The following is a 14,302-nucleotide window of genomic DNA, read 5'->3' as shown; positions in this document are numbered from 1 at the left end:
CCCACGGCCCCACGCACCCACCCGGCCCCGCCCCCTTGAGCCACCGTCTCCCCGCGCAGACCCCCCCCCGCCCATATCCCCACCTCCCATTGGCCGGAGAATCAGCCAATCAGAAGAGCCTTGCCGTCCCCACTCCGCCCTCCACAGCGCCCCCCTACGGCCATCCCGGCGGGGGCTCAGCCAATCAGAGAGCCCTTTGCTGAAAGGCGGTCCCTCAGCCGCCCTGGGCTGAGGGCCGCCATGTTGGGGGCGGTGAGGAGGCGGCTGGGCCCGGGGGCCGCCATGGCGGTGCCGGTGTGGTGTCGGGGCACAGCTGGCCTGGCGAGGGGCAGCCCCGACGCCCCGGGGCTGTTAGCCATGGTGGAGGCCTTCTATGGGCGGGCGGCTGCCATGGTGGAGGCGGAGGCAGCAGCGGAGGCGGCGGGGGCCCAGTGGGGCCGGCTGCCCTTGGTGCGGGGGCTGCTGGAAACCATCCGTCGCTGCAGCTATGTCCTGGAGGTGGCCTTCCCCCTGCGCAGGGACAGCGGCACCTGGGAGGTGGTGCGGGGCTGGCGGGCCCAGCACAGCCAGCACTGCCTGCCCAGCAAAGGGGGTGAGGCAGGGGGCTGCGGCCCCACCACGCACCTCGTCATCCCTACCCAGCCCTGCGCCTGGGGCTTAGCTGGGGCTCACCCCTGCCTGCTGCGGGCAGCCTGAGCAGGAGGTGTTTGTGTTAGGTGGTCAGGATGCCGTACGGAGGCACCCAGGAGGATACTCTCCTTGGGTGCTTCCCACAGAAGGACAGGAGGCAGCTTTGCAGCCTCAGCCTGGCTGCTCTAGCTCACACTGGTGCACAAGAGCAGTGTGGCTGCTGGCCACCCCTGTGTGCGTTTGACTTCCCATCCTAAACCTCATAGGGGCAACAGTTGCTCTGAGCCTGAGAGGGGGGTGTCCCAGCCTCTTGTCCCCTTTCCCTTAGACTGAGGTTTTCACCATCATGCGCTGTCCTGCTTGAGGTACTCACCACAGCAAAGGGCTGTGTCTGGAGCAGCCGGCTGGTAGGAAACCTCTTTCTGTTCTGTGATGATCTGGAGGAACAGATCTAGCTGAACAATTGCTGATCACCTATCGTGACTAGATGCTGTTGTTTTAGAAGAGTCAAAGCCTTTCCTGCAATGCCTCTGTGCCGTTTGTGGTAAAAAGGCAGGGACTCTTCATTTCTTTTTCTTTTCCCAGGGGTTCGTTTCAGCAGTTCAATCGGTGTCGATGAAGTAAAAGCTCTGGCTGCATTAATGACATACAAATGCGCCGTAGTGGGTAAGTACAAGGGGAACATAAAGCGTGTGGTGACTTGGGCATGGGATGGGGCTGTGATACAGTGAGTCAGAAAAGCTCGTTAGGTGCTTTGAAAATCAGAAGTGCTCCAGAAGTGCAGGATGTTCCTCTGGGCATGGATGTGCGAGGGCAAGGCTTGCTGCGGCTGCAGAATATGCCACTGGCAGTCCGGGATGTTCGTGTTAATCAGGGAGCGTCAAGCATCGTGCTTCTCAGATGCAGTCTCTGTGCCTGGGTTGTCATGGATTCAGCTCTGGCTGGTGGCGTTTGTGGCAGGCTCAGGGGCTATATCCTGTCCTGCCTTGGGCTCTGCTCCACAGAGGCCGTGTGGCATTAGGGGGGAGCCGAGTGTGGTGTGGGGAAGTGTTGCCCCCTTGCTTGGATTGACTAACAAGTTCATGATTGCCACGATCACGTCCCCCTCCTCCTGGGGAGCAGTGAGCTGGTAGAGAACATCTGGTCTGCCTTACCTGGTCTTTTCCAGATCTCCCTTTTGGTGGTGCCATGACGGGTGTGAGGATCGATCCAAAGAAGTACTCGGTGAGTTCCCTCCTCTCCTTCCCCTGCCGAGGGCCCATAACTCACGCTCCATTTGCACAGCCCTCCCTCTCGGTGCGTATCACAGCGATGCGCTCTGACAGGCGGGGGGAGGCGTTTGTAGTGAGTAACACTCACCCAGCGACTGTGAAAAGCAGCTTGGGGCGGGGGGAAGGGTGGCAAACTCTGCTTTATGGGTGAGTGCATCTGGCCAGACACAAGCTGAAGGAGTTTGGAGTAGGGACGCTGCCTGCTGTGCTGGGGGAAGGTGCAAATCAGCGAGGGGTTGGAAGGGCAGTGAGCAAAGAGACCAGGAGTTCACACATCTTTCGTTTTCGATCCAGGGTTCCCAGCTGCTGTGAATTACCTCCCTGGAGATGCCAGGGTGTGCCCTGTGCAAGCAGGGCAGGGCAGGGCAGGGCAGCTGCCAGATGCTGTGCTGCGGCTCTGTGATTTTTGTTGGGGCCTGTAGTAACAACTATGTTTTGTTGTTCTTGCACAGGAACATGAGCTGGAGAAAATAACGAGGCATTTTACTGTTGAGATGTCCAAGAAGGGGTTTATAGGTGAGAGCGGTTTTGTCCCAGTTCTCCAAGCAGTGTGTGACTTGCAAGGGAGTGGGCAGTGGGTGCCCAGCTGAGCAGGCAGAGGCTGCTGCTCACACGCTGCCTGTCACCAGCGCTCACTGCCCTGGTGCTCTGCTCTCTGCTCCCTTCTTTTCTCTACCTGCGGTGTGAATTTGGAGCAGAGGGAGCCTCGTGTGGTGCTCAGCACAGTGAGGCTGGCCCAGGCTGCATCCCACCTACTGCTGGGTGGGGGTCTCAGCTTGGCATTACCCTCCATCCCCCTGCACAGTCGCAGGGAGGAGTGAAGGTTTCTTCTGCCTCAGGGCTCTGTGAGTGCTAGTGACAGCACAAAGACCTTTACATCCCCACTTTACTTGAAAGGACTGGAAAGGGACACGGCAGAGACCCTGTGAAAGCCAAAGGCATTCATGCCCGAGGGAAGCTGGGGAGCACCTGGGCCATGGGCAGCACCACACTTTGGTCAGGAGACTCCTTTGTGTGCCCAAGGATGTGACCAACCTGTGGAAATCACCTGGCTGTGCACCTGCCATTGGTTGGAGCAAAGTAAACAAATCACAAAGACAGGATTTGACAGATTTTTCTACCTCCACAGGGCCTGGGATTGACGTGCTGGCCCCTGATGTCAGTACTGGGGAGCGGGAGATGTCCTGGATAGCTGACACCTACACCCACACGCTGGGGTACCGGGTAAGCTCCAGCAGTGCTGGTTTGGAGCCTGGGATGCCATGGGCACTACGAGGGTTTTGTGCCCAGAGGCCCTTGCCAGGAAGTTGATTTAGGTTTACCTGAAGCTTGGGGAAGGGTGAGGGAAGCTGAGGTTTGGGGAAAGTTCTCTCTAGAGGACCTGCACCGGGTGAGGCCATAACCTTTGCTCTCCCCATCCCGGCCTCACAGGACATCAACGCCCAGGCGTGTGTGACAGGAAAGCCCATCAGCCAGGGAGGCATCCATGGGCGACACTCCGCCACCGGGCGGGGGGTGCTGCATGGCATTGAGAACTACATCACCAACACAGACTACATGGACCTCATCGGCCTCAGCCCTGGCTTCCCAGGCAAGACCTTTGTGCTGCAGGTGAGTGCTCAGCCCAGCTGGAGTTTTGAAGAGGACGCTTAGAATCATAAAATTATTTAGGTTGGAAGGGACCCTAAAGATCATCTAGTTCCAACCCCCCTGCCATGGGCAGGGACACCTCCCACCAGACCAGCTTGCTCAAAGCCCCATCCATCCTGGCCTTGAACCCCTCCAGGGATGGGGAATCCACAGCTTCTCTGGGCAACCTCTTCCAGTGCCTCACCACCCTCATAGTGAAAAACTTCTTCCTATCTACCTTTTTCCAATTTTAAGATCTTTTCAGGGATCTTCCTCAGAATCTTTCTGCCCCTCCTTTCATAGAATCATAGAATCATATGGCGTTGGAAGGGACCTCTAGAGATCATCTAGTCCAACCCCACCAAAGCAGGTCCACCCAGAGCAGGTTGCACAGGAACATGTCCAGACAGATTTTGAATGTTTCCAAAGAAGGAGATGCCACCACCTCTCCGGGCAGCTTGTTCCAGTGCTCTGCCACTCTCACAGTAAAGAAGTTCCTTCTCATGTTTAGGTGGAGCTTCTTATACTCAAGTTTGTGCCCATTTCCTCTTGTCCTGTCACTGGGCACCACTGAAAAAAGACCAGCCCTGTCCTCCTGGTGCCCTCCCTTTTAAGTATTTGTAAGCATTGATTAGATCCTCCCTAAGTCTTCTCTTCTCAAGACTAAAAAGACCCAAGTCCCTCAGCTTCTCCTCGTAGGAGAGATGCTCCAGGCTCTTAATCATCTTTGTGGCCCTTTTCTGTACCCTTTCCAGAAGAGCTTTCAGTCTCAGTGCTGCCTGGACATGCTTTCCTGCATCTCTCCTCACTCTGTGACAGCTGGCACCCCTTTGAGCAGTTTTTCAGACCTGCTGCCTGCAGACATCCAGGGATGCGGCACTGCTTAGACCGCATAGGCATTCCTGGGAATTCCTTGGTAATTCCCAGGGTTTCTCTGTAGCCGTCCTGTCTGAAATCACTCAGTGACCGACCCTCTTCTGCGCAGCAGGGAGAGCAGAGAGGTGGCAGGACACAGGGGGCTCTGCCAAACTGGGTAGAGAGCACTGATCTCAGTGACAATGTCACGTTTCTTTCACTTCCAAACCACCCACAGCGAGCCATGGTGTTACCCACAGCACAGGTCCTGCCTGTGTGTGCAGCCCCCATCTCTTCGGGGTGCTCTGTGGGTCTGGCCTTGCCCAGCAGGCAGAGAGCTCAGTGGGACCCCAAGGGTGCCAGCCCTGCCTTTTCCCCTCTCCTCCCGGGAAGGACTTTCCCTTCCCTGCAGCCCAGGGCCCACTCCCAACTGCGGTGAGGTGCTTCCCCCTGCTGTAGCTCCAGGAGCTCCTGTTCTCACCCAGGCACTGCTGCCCAGATCCACTGCCCGCTCTGCCTGCAGCTGCCTGTTTCCTGCCGAGGCCACTGCTCTCTGCAAGGGACAAAGAAGTTGGAAGCTGCACAGCTGAAGTCTTGCCCGCTGGCACTCTCTGCTTCTCTCCAAGCACTCTCTCCTCAGGGCAGGTCCCCGCTGCGGGGAAGAGCCTTTGAACCAAGGCTGCACCGGGGCTGCTGCCCGCAGTGCCCTCAGGAACAGCCCTGCCTTTGCTCATCCCTTTTTTTCCACACATTCTTCTGCTTCACTGATACAGCAGAGAGTGAGAAGGATGAACTCCTTGGCTACTGTGTGTATAATTTTGCTGTGTTTGGGGGATGTTTTTGCAGTCTCAGGAACCGGTGTTGTTTTTAGGAGCTGTACCAAGCTGGCAAGCGCTTTGGGACAGACAGTGCAAAATCATCTGTTCCCATAAGAGCTGAGCTGTCACCACGGCCCTGCCCTGTGCCGTGGCAGCCAGTCACACCCCCTCAGTGTGAGGTGCAGGGGGATTGATTGGGTCGTGCCTGGGTGCTGTGTGGTGCCCACCACGGGACTCTTTCTCACTGGACCTGTTTTCCATTGAGACCAGCTGTTAGAAACTGAATGGCGTGCTGGGCTTGGAACATGATGTGCAGGAGCTCTGGGGGTGATAAAGGCAGGCTGAGCTAAGAAACCTTTATCCCATGGGCTCTGCTTTTCACAACCCTCTAACTAGCCAAGGGCATCTCTGTCCTGCCAGGTCCTGGTCTCCATCCAGCCAAAACATTCACCAAGAACTGCTAGATCAGGGGTTCCTATTTGTGCTTCTCAGCTCAGGCTCCTGAGAGGGGACTGTTACCAGAGCAGCAGGTCAGTTTTCAGTGTTTGTCCCCATGACTTCCCTCTCCCCAGCCCATCTCTGCTCTTTGTCGCTGCAGGGCTTTGGCAAAGTGGGGGTGCACACCATGAAGTACCTGCACCAGTATGGAGCCCGCTGCATCGGTGTTGAGGAGACAGATGGAGCCATTTACAATCCCAGGGGGATCGACCCCAAGGAGCTACAAGAATACGAGCAGGTGAGTTGAGCCCAGCCCCTGTTCTTAGGGGGTGGTGGTCACTGTCTGTCTCTGAAACGCCCACGGAGAAGGGGGCTGCCCCTCACCAGAGTCCAGCTCTGAGGGCAGTGCTCCGTGCTGCCAGGCTGGGTCCAGCGGTGTTTCCTGCTCATTCCAGAGCCACGGCACCATAGTTGGCTTTCCAAAAGCAGAGCCCTATGATGGCAGCATCCTGGAGGTGCCCTGTGACATCCTCATCCCTGCAGCTATTGAGAAGCAGCTCACGAGGGAGAATGCGCCCCGGGTGCAAGCAAAGGTACAGGCCACTCACACCGCACACTCCCAACAGGCCCCACATCAGTGTGAGTGACAACAGCCCAGCTGAACCTTCACTTTTGGCACTCAGCACCCCAGGGAGGTGTCACATCACAGCACTGACAACTCGCTGGCTGTGCCAGAGGGACAGAGCCTTAGGCAGAGGTGGCAGGTCACATAATTCAGGGGAAGAGGAAAGCCTGAGCTCTTCCCTTTGCTGGCAGGGAGCAAGGATAGTTGGAGTGACCTTGGCTGGTTCTTCTGGCATCCTCAGTCTTCATTGCTGCATCAGATCCTCCCCCCAGGGCAGAGGAGGTGATATCCTCGAAGGTACTGGGTGTCACAGTGTTGACACCAAAGGGCAGAGGAGGTGATATCCTCAAAGGTGTCACAGTGTTTACACCAAAAATCATAGGCAGCAGATAAGAGTGAACAAAGGAGGGGACTGCTGTGAATGCCAGCTTCCTGCCTTCACTGTGAGCTCTGGGGACCCAAGGGACTGGGTGTGTTGGGACCTGGGACTCCAGGAGAGTTTCAGCAGCAGGGAAAACAGCCTGTCAGTGGTTTCTTCTTTCATTTCTTCCACCTTTGCTCTCACCTTTGCTCTGCTTGTGCTCTCAGATCATTGCAGAAGCTGCCAACGGCCCCACTACGCCAGCAGCACACGAGATATTCCTGCAAAGAAACATCCTGGTCATCCCGGTATGTCCATTGCCACGGGGAGATGGTGGGCTCATGGCTGTTAGGGCCACCCAGCGTTGTCAGCTGCACCGATGTGGATCCAGCTGGGCTCTGCCAGGCTCTGGGATCAGACAGCATTGATGGTGCTGTCTCAATCAGCCTGTTCCCTGCCTTGTCCCCAGCTCCTGAGCACATCTCACATGCTGCTGTCCCTTTTGAACCCTCCTGGTTCTTGGCTGCGGCAGTGACAGACCACAGGGCTCCTGGCCAGCACCGGGTTGTCCTGCAGCCACTGATGGGCCAGCAGCAAACTGTGCCACATCACACCCCATCAGAGCAGCCGGTGTCTCTGCTCAGAGGCAGTGCAGAGCCACCGTGGCTCGAGGATTCAGCCATCCCAGTAACCTCAGGACTGTCTCTCAGGGCAGAGCCCAAGGGTATGGGGAGGGACTCGGAGGCAGAGGAAGAGAAATCCCCAGATGGGTCTCATGGTCACCCTAAGCAGCAAATCTGAAGTATCTACTGCCCTTGGCAGGATGTGTATGTGAATGCAGGTGGTGTGACCGTGTCCTTCTTTGAGTGGCTGAAGAACCTGAACCACGTTAGCTACGGCCGCCTCAGCTTCAAGTACGAGTGGGAATCCAGCTACTACCTCCTGCAGTCAGTGCAGCACAGCCTGGAGCAGTGGTTTGGCAAGTCCAGAGGGGAGATCCCCATCATCCCGTCCCCAGAGTTCCAGGCCCGTGTGACTGTAAGTGTCTACAACCAGGGAGACTTGTCCTGACTCACTTGTTCCACACTCCCAGACACTCCTGTCATCCCAATAGTGGAGGGGATGGAGTGGAGACACTGCGTGGTGGTACAGCCCTACCGCCTGAGGGTGCTTCTGGGTGCTGCAGGGAGTCCCTTGGGAGCCAAGCCATGTGCTGGAGCCAGCTGCAGAGGTGGCAAGCCATGCTTAGACTGCCTGTGGTGGTCTTGCTCCAAGCAGAGGGGCTGTGTTTGATAAATGGGTTTGCAGGGGCAACCTGTATCCTCTCCCTCAAAGGATTTCCTTGTTCTCCCCCCTCAGCGTGCCTCAGAGAAGGACATCGTGTATTCGGGACTGGCCTACACCATGGAGCAGTCAGCCAAGGTACCTCCACAGGCTCCTGGCCTTGCCCATCCCTGCTGTCAGGCCCCTTGCTTCGCTGCAGAGGCTCTGGGCTGGATTTGGGGGGTGCCTGCCCACAGCACCCCATCACTACTCCTGGTGGGTCATCACGAGGCCTGGGGTCATGTTCTCAGTGGTGGCTGTGTCCACACTTTGGGTAAAGCCTCATGTCCAGCAGTGTTCATTGTTGCTGTTGCGTCCTTGTCCCTCTGTCCATCCCCCTGGACCTGGCGTTCCCCATTTCCAAGGTTGCTTAGATGAGCCAGTGGGTGCAGGGTGGTGCTGGTGCTGGTTCTGGTGAGGACAGAGTCTCATGCCACCCCTCGGGGAAGAGGCTGCATGCCGTGCTCATGGAGCCTGTCCGTGGGTGCAGGGCCTGTCCCCAGAGGAGTGCTGGGGGGCAGCAGTTGGAGAGTGTCTCCAGACCTGCTCATAGAATCATTTAGGTTGGGAAAGACCCTTGGGATCATGGAGTCCAACCATCAACCCTACTCTTACAAAGTTCTCCCCTATGCCATATCCCCCAATACCACATCTAAACGACTCTTAAACACAGCCAGGGATGGCGACTCGACCACCTCCCTGGGCAGCGTATTCCAATGCCCAACCACTCTTTCTGTGAAAAATTCTTTCCTAATTTCAGTCTAAACCTACCCTGTTGGAGCTTGAAGCCGTTCCCTCTCGTTCTGTCACTAATTACCTGCGAGAAGAGAGTTGTTTGGTGTGGAGGTTGCCTCTTCCCCTTTAGATGCTCGCAGGGTCTGGCCTGGTTGCTTGCACATGTGGTGCTGCCTTCACCCTCCTCTCCGTGTCCTCTGCCCACCCCTTGCCCCCAGACCCTCCCAGCACACACTGGCCTCACAGCTCTCCTCTTTCTCTCTAGCAAATTATGGCCATGGCTGCAAGGTACAACCTAGGCCTGGACCAGAGAACCGCTGCCTACCTGTGTGCTCTGGAGAAGGTGTTCACCGTCTACAACGAGGCCGGGTTCACCTACTGACACAGCTCCCAGCGAGACTGCCCCGGCATCGCTGCCAGCTGCACCGTGAGGGTCACAGTCCCCGGCGTCACTGCCAGCCACGTGGTGAGGATCATAGTCCTGCTGCACAGCAGGTGCCCGGGACGCCATGTGTGGCAGAGGGGGGCACCCCGATCTCTATAAATGGTTGATTTGAGCACGTTCTCTCCCTGCTGCCTGTTTCTCAGCTCTTATGGGCAGGGGGCTGTCTTCCCCCACACTCCCCCTGGCCCAGCCCCTTTGCAGCCCCTTAGGCACTGGAGGAAGCTGTGCTGCTGCTGGTTTGGGTCTGCTTGCCCATGGCTGGCAGAATTGGAGAAGGGAAGGAAAAAAATGCAATTAAGTTGTAGGGGAGGGGACAGCCCACGGCACAGGCAGCCCCGGGAACAGCCGTCTCGGTCCATTTACTAATGCGCGGTGGGCGCTGCGAGCGCTGCTGCAACTGGCACAGGCACGGGGAGCAGAGCCAGGGTGGGGATTTGCAGGCATCAGCAAACCTGTTGTGTGGCCGTGCTGACTGCTGCAGCTTCGTTCTGCCGGCAGAGCTGGCGAGCCAGCATGGGCGGGGGATTTAATCTCATATTCATGGCGGGGAGGCACAGCCCGGCTCCTCATCCCGGCCCGTGCTGCAGTCAAGGGGCTGGGGACTCAGGCTGGGTTGGTGGCCCTGCCCTCAGGGAGCTGAAGTCCCAAAGACTGTGCTGTGGGGTGGGCACAGGACCCCCTGCTGTGGTGGGCATCGCGTAGTGGTGTGTGGCAGTCACCTGCCCTTGAGGTGGTCACCCTGCATCTAAGCGAGCCACGGGTGCCAGCCATTTTTCTGGCAACCCCTGAGCAAGGTCCCACAGGAAGGTGGGAAAGCAGAGGAGAGAGAGGCTCCCCTTTGCTCTGTGCTTTTAGCACAAACTCAGGGTGCATCTCTAGGAGGTACCTTGCAAACAGCAGCACATCCTGCTGCAGGGAGGACCCAGGGAAGCCTGTGCCCAACACCTGAACCCAGCACAGCCGGCATCTCCTGGGAGGGAACCAGTGCTTGAGCCCAAGACTCTGTCTAGTCTCATCTTGGCTTGGGGTCCTCAACCCCAAAGAACGCCCTGGTTTCACCTGCAGACAAAAAGCACTGCAGCCAGCACGCTGGCAGGTGACACGGGGACACTGCCAGCACCCCAGGCGTCAGCCAGAGCATGGCTGGAGGCCCAGGGCGTGGTGACCCGCTGCTGACACAGCAGCGAGCAGACAGAAGGACATCTTGTCCTCACAAGACACTCCTGCCCACTCCCCGAGCCAAAACCACCTCTTCCCAAAACCTGCCACCAAAGCGCGGGGCCACCCCTCACCCCAGGGGACCCACAACCAGGACCAGGGCTCTACAGACAAGAGTTGGCTTTATTCACGGACACGGGGGCAGCTGTGTCACTGGCAGCTGCCCTCGTATTGCACATCCAGCGACGGGGGCGGGGGGATATCCATGCCACGTCACAACACAGCGTCGGCACTACGGGACCTCGGAGGGGAGGGAGGGGGTAGGGGGGCACGTGGGCACCGTCACCACCCAGCAGGCTGGGGAGAGGGCTTGGGCACCAAAGGGTTCACAAAGGCAAAAGACCCGTCCACCCATAAATAGAGAGAGATAGAGATATATATATATAAAAAAAAAAAAAATAGTTCCACGATGACCAGAGCAGAACCACAGGGACACACGTGCAAGCAAAATGTACAGCAGCCCGCGAGCAGGTCAACATGCTTTGTACAGACACAGACACGCCGGGACGCAGCCGGGGTTTATGGCGCTGGGAGGGAGGCAGAGTGATAAACCCGGGCTGCGGGGACACACGCACACACGCACGCACACACCGGCCCCTGCGGGCAGCGCCCGCAGCTCGGGCACACGCCGGGGCTCGGGGGCTTGGACACGGGTGGGTTTTTCTCACTGCTAGACACGGTACGGAGAGACGGACACAGTTCCTTGGAACGGAACTGGAGGAAGAACTCGTGAGCGAACGGGGCAGGGCCCCCCCTGCTCCTCCCCGGGACGTGGGCACCGGCCGGGGCCGGCTGGGGAGGAGCAGGGGGCTACCGGCGGTTCGTTGTGCTGCTGGTGGAAGAGGCGAGGATGGGGGTCCATTATGCCTCTGGCTCGTATTCCTGGTATTCCTCCTGCGGGGTGGGGAAAGAAAGAGCTGGTGAGAGAGCTCAGGTGGGACACAGAGCCCCTGTCATCCCCCCCCATCCCCAGGCCAGCCTGCCCACAAGGCAGCAGGGCTGTGGCCACAGGGCACCAGAGAGCCAGCGGGCTCCGGGCTTTGCTCCGGACAGCGATGGCCACTGGCGAGCTGAGCGCTGGCACCCCCAGCCCTCCACAGTGCCCTGTGACCCCCCCCACCATCCCGTCCCCTCACCTGCGGGGGCTCCTCGTAGTTCTCCCCCTCTGGCTCCAGCAGCGGCTCGACCAGCGGCTCCTCAACAGCCTCCTGGGCCACCTCCTCCGGCTGGGGGTGAAGCAGGGGGTCAGTCCCACACACACACACCCCCCCATACACACAGCACCCACCCTCCCTGATGGGTGGTGGGAGGTCTCTACACACACGGTAGAGACCAGCAACGCACCCAGGATGCTGGGGGGCTCCACCTGGGGGGGGCAGTGGGAGGGGGGGACTGGCAAGAGCACCCCAGGCACACGCTGGCCCACCATGTTGGGAGGTGACAGGCAGGAGGCCACAGGAGAAGTGTCTGAGTGTATGTGTCCCCGCACCACTGCCAGCCCCAGTGATGGGTGCGGGCACCGTGTGGGCCCTGATGGCCTCCAGGCACCGGTGGGGCTGCAGGAGCATCCTGCATCCCTTAGCAGGGGAGGTGGTGCCGGGTAACCCCTCCCCGGGGCTGGCAGAGCAGCTGGCGGGAGGGAAAGGGGGGGGGTGGCCGGTCCCCCCCCCCGTGCAGCAGCGGTGGCGGCGATGGCCTCATTTCTTCAGCTGATGCTATTTTGGGCTAAGCTGGAAGCCAACGGCTCGTGGGGGCGGCGAGATGCGAACCCGCTGCCCCTCCCCGTCCCTCCGCTCCCGCAGCTGCCAGGGCACCTCGCAGCCGCTGGAGTGATGCGCCGCTGGCCCGCGCCGCTGCCCGCCATGCCGGAGCCCGGGCATGCACACGTCCGCAGCGGGCACACACGCAGCCGGCACGCTTGGGGCAGCGACACCAGCCTGCCCCGGGCACAGACCCAGCAGCTGGGGACCCTCGGGGTCCCTCCTGCAGGGCTGGGGAGCAGCCGGGGAGCTCCCTGCCCATCCTGGGGATGTGCCAGCATCCCCACGGGCACGGCAGTGCCTGGGGGGGGGCAGGAGGGGGGAATGTCTCACCTTCAGGTCCGCAGGGAACTCCTCCTTCTTCACCAGCCCGGTGGCCGCCGCGATGTTGCCGGCGCCTGAGAACGCCGCTTCGCCCAGCTGGGACGCCTGCTCCTTCGCTTTCTCAGCCACTGCAAGAGGCGGGGGTGCCCATCAGTGCCCCCCCACCCCGTGCCAGGCCAGCTGCGGCTCCATGCCCTGTACCACCCGGGGGGGTGATGCTGGGCAGGATCAGGCCCTCCCCGCCTCCCTGCCTGGGCGCTGGGGAGGGGAGGGGGCCGGGACGCTGCTCCGCAGCTGGGCAGGGAGTGTGAGCGGCCACTGCAAATCCTTCCTTGCCGGCCCAGTTATGTAATAGGCTTTAGCCGGGTGACATCAGCCCCTCAATTAGCCTCTGATCTCGTTAGCGCGGCCACACTCCTGGGGCCAGAGGGGGTACCACGGTGGGGAGACGGAGGGGACCATACCTGAGGTCACACCTTGCACCACGCCTTGGGTTTTACTCCCTGGGGGTAGAAAGAGAGAGACAGAGCCAGGGTTAGAGAAGCCAGTGGCCGGGCTCTGCCACGCACCGTGACCAGGACCCCTGCAGGGCTCTGTGAGCCAGGGCAGCATCCTGCCCGCACCCCAGCCCCGCCATGCCGGGGGTCGAGCACCCGTCTGGCCCCCCACAAAGCTCCTCTGGTCCCTGCAGGAGCCCAGGCTGGGGCAGCACTGGGCCACCACCGTGTGCCAGGCAGGGCAGAGACCCCGAGACCCAGCGCCCTGCCAGGGCAGAGCCAGGCAGGGTGAACGCTGGCCATGCCACTGAGCAAAGCCTCCCGTGGGAGCTGGGATCCACATGCAGAACTGGTGCCAACACGGCACGTGAAGCCACACAGCTGGAGCAGCTGGGGGCCGGGTGCTGCCGCTGGCCATGCTGACCCTGCCAGGCTCCCTCCAGGCAGAGTGACAGTGCCCACCCATGCCAGGAACACCCCCAGGAGATGGGAGCAGGGCGTCTGCACCGGGGGAAAGGCAGGGGCTGGGCAGCTCCTGCAGGACAAGACCTCGGGGCGCTCCTTGAGCTGCTGGGCATGCACCCCTGGGCAGGGTGGGGGTCCATGGCAGGTACCCACCACCTCCCAGGGGAACTGCACCAGGGCCACAGCCTCCCCACTGAGCCGGTGCCCTCTGGAGCGGGAGGGAACCCCAGCCCTGTGCCCTCCCTCCCGCTGCGGGCAGGGGTGTCCTCCGCTCCCACCCCAGCACCACCAGGCACGCAGCCTGCCCCGGAGCTGCCTCCTCTCAGTCAGCCATGTCTTCCAGGACTTGGCCCCGAAAGGACCCCGTCCCCGAGGGGCAGCGCAGAGGAACCCCCCCAGCTGCCAGCTGGGTGCAGGGGAGATGCCCTGGTGTGGGATGCACTCTCAGCCTCTCCGAGGGGGACAAACGTGTCCTCAGCCCCGCTGCTCCGAGCCGGGCACATCCCAGCACGGGGGTCACCACCTTCCGTCACGCTCCCTCTGCACCCCTGCCCCAGAGCATCCTCGGCGAGGAGCCGCGGGGACCCCCGGGCTCAGAGCGCCGGGAGCCGCAGGGGGTGCAGCCCCCGGGGGTGCCGTCCCCTCAGTCTGGGGACCAGCCCCGACCCTGCTCCTGCCCGCGGGGCCCCATCCTCCTGCCTGCACATGCCCCGTGGGCAGGGGACGGCGGGCATCCGTCCTCCATCCCGGGGCACCCCATCGCCAGGGTGGTCGTAGGGGAGAAAGGGGCAGGCGTGGGGCGGGGAGCGGGGCCGGGGACAGGTGGGGACAGCAGGAGGACGGGCAGGAGGACGCAAGGGCAAACGCAGGAGAAGGCAAGGGCAGGCAGAAGGAGCCGGCGGGGGCAT

General features: G+C 60.5%; 2 protein-coding genes across 3 annotated transcripts; one reads left to right on the top strand and one right to left on the bottom strand.

Annotated features, from left to right (window-relative positions):
- Positions 1–378: 378 nt before the first annotated feature.
- On the top strand, positions 379–9,156 carry LOC106891361 (glutamate dehydrogenase 1, mitochondrial-like). 2 transcript variants are annotated; one of them, XM_014947827.1, is made up of 12 exons: positions 379–592; positions 1,216–1,296; positions 1,799–1,854; positions 2,354–2,417; positions 3,031–3,125; positions 3,333–3,512; positions 5,802–5,939; positions 6,097–6,234; positions 6,855–6,935; positions 7,450–7,665; positions 7,987–8,049; positions 8,951–9,156. In XM_014947827.1, exons 1-12 carry the CDS (start codon positions 391–393, stop codon positions 9,065–9,067), a joined length of 1,431 nt encoding a protein of 476 aa, XP_014803313.1. In that variant the 5' UTR covers positions 379–390; the 3' UTR covers positions 9,068–9,156. The 2 variants fall into 2 exon arrangements, with proteins under 2 accessions (XP_014803313.1, XP_014803314.1); XM_014947828.1 differs by lacking the exon at positions 6,097–6,234.
- A 1,295-nt stretch (positions 9,157–10,451) lies between these two features.
- Positions 10,452–13,044, bottom strand: SNCB (synuclein beta). The gene is made up of 4 exons (XM_014947750.1): positions 12,897–13,044; positions 12,442–12,560; positions 11,485–11,574; positions 10,452–11,242 (listed from the first exon to the last, which is right to left on the bottom strand). The coding sequence occupies exons 1-4, from the start codon at positions 13,042–13,044 to the stop codon at positions 11,210–11,212; spliced, it is 390 nt and encodes a 129-aa protein (XP_014803236.1). The 3' UTR covers positions 10,452–11,209.
- Between the last annotated feature and the right edge of the window lie 1,258 nt (positions 13,045–14,302).

The sequence above is a fragment of the Calidris pugnax genome, unplaced genomic scaffold, assembly GCF_001431845.1.
Source record: "Calidris pugnax isolate Ruff unplaced genomic scaffold, ASM143184v1 scaffold27, whole genome shotgun sequence".
NCBI lineage: Eukaryota > Metazoa > Chordata > Aves > Charadriiformes > Scolopacidae > Calidris > Calidris pugnax.
Note: the sequence above shows the minus strand (reverse complement) of the source record. Positions and strands in the feature narration are given on the sequence as shown.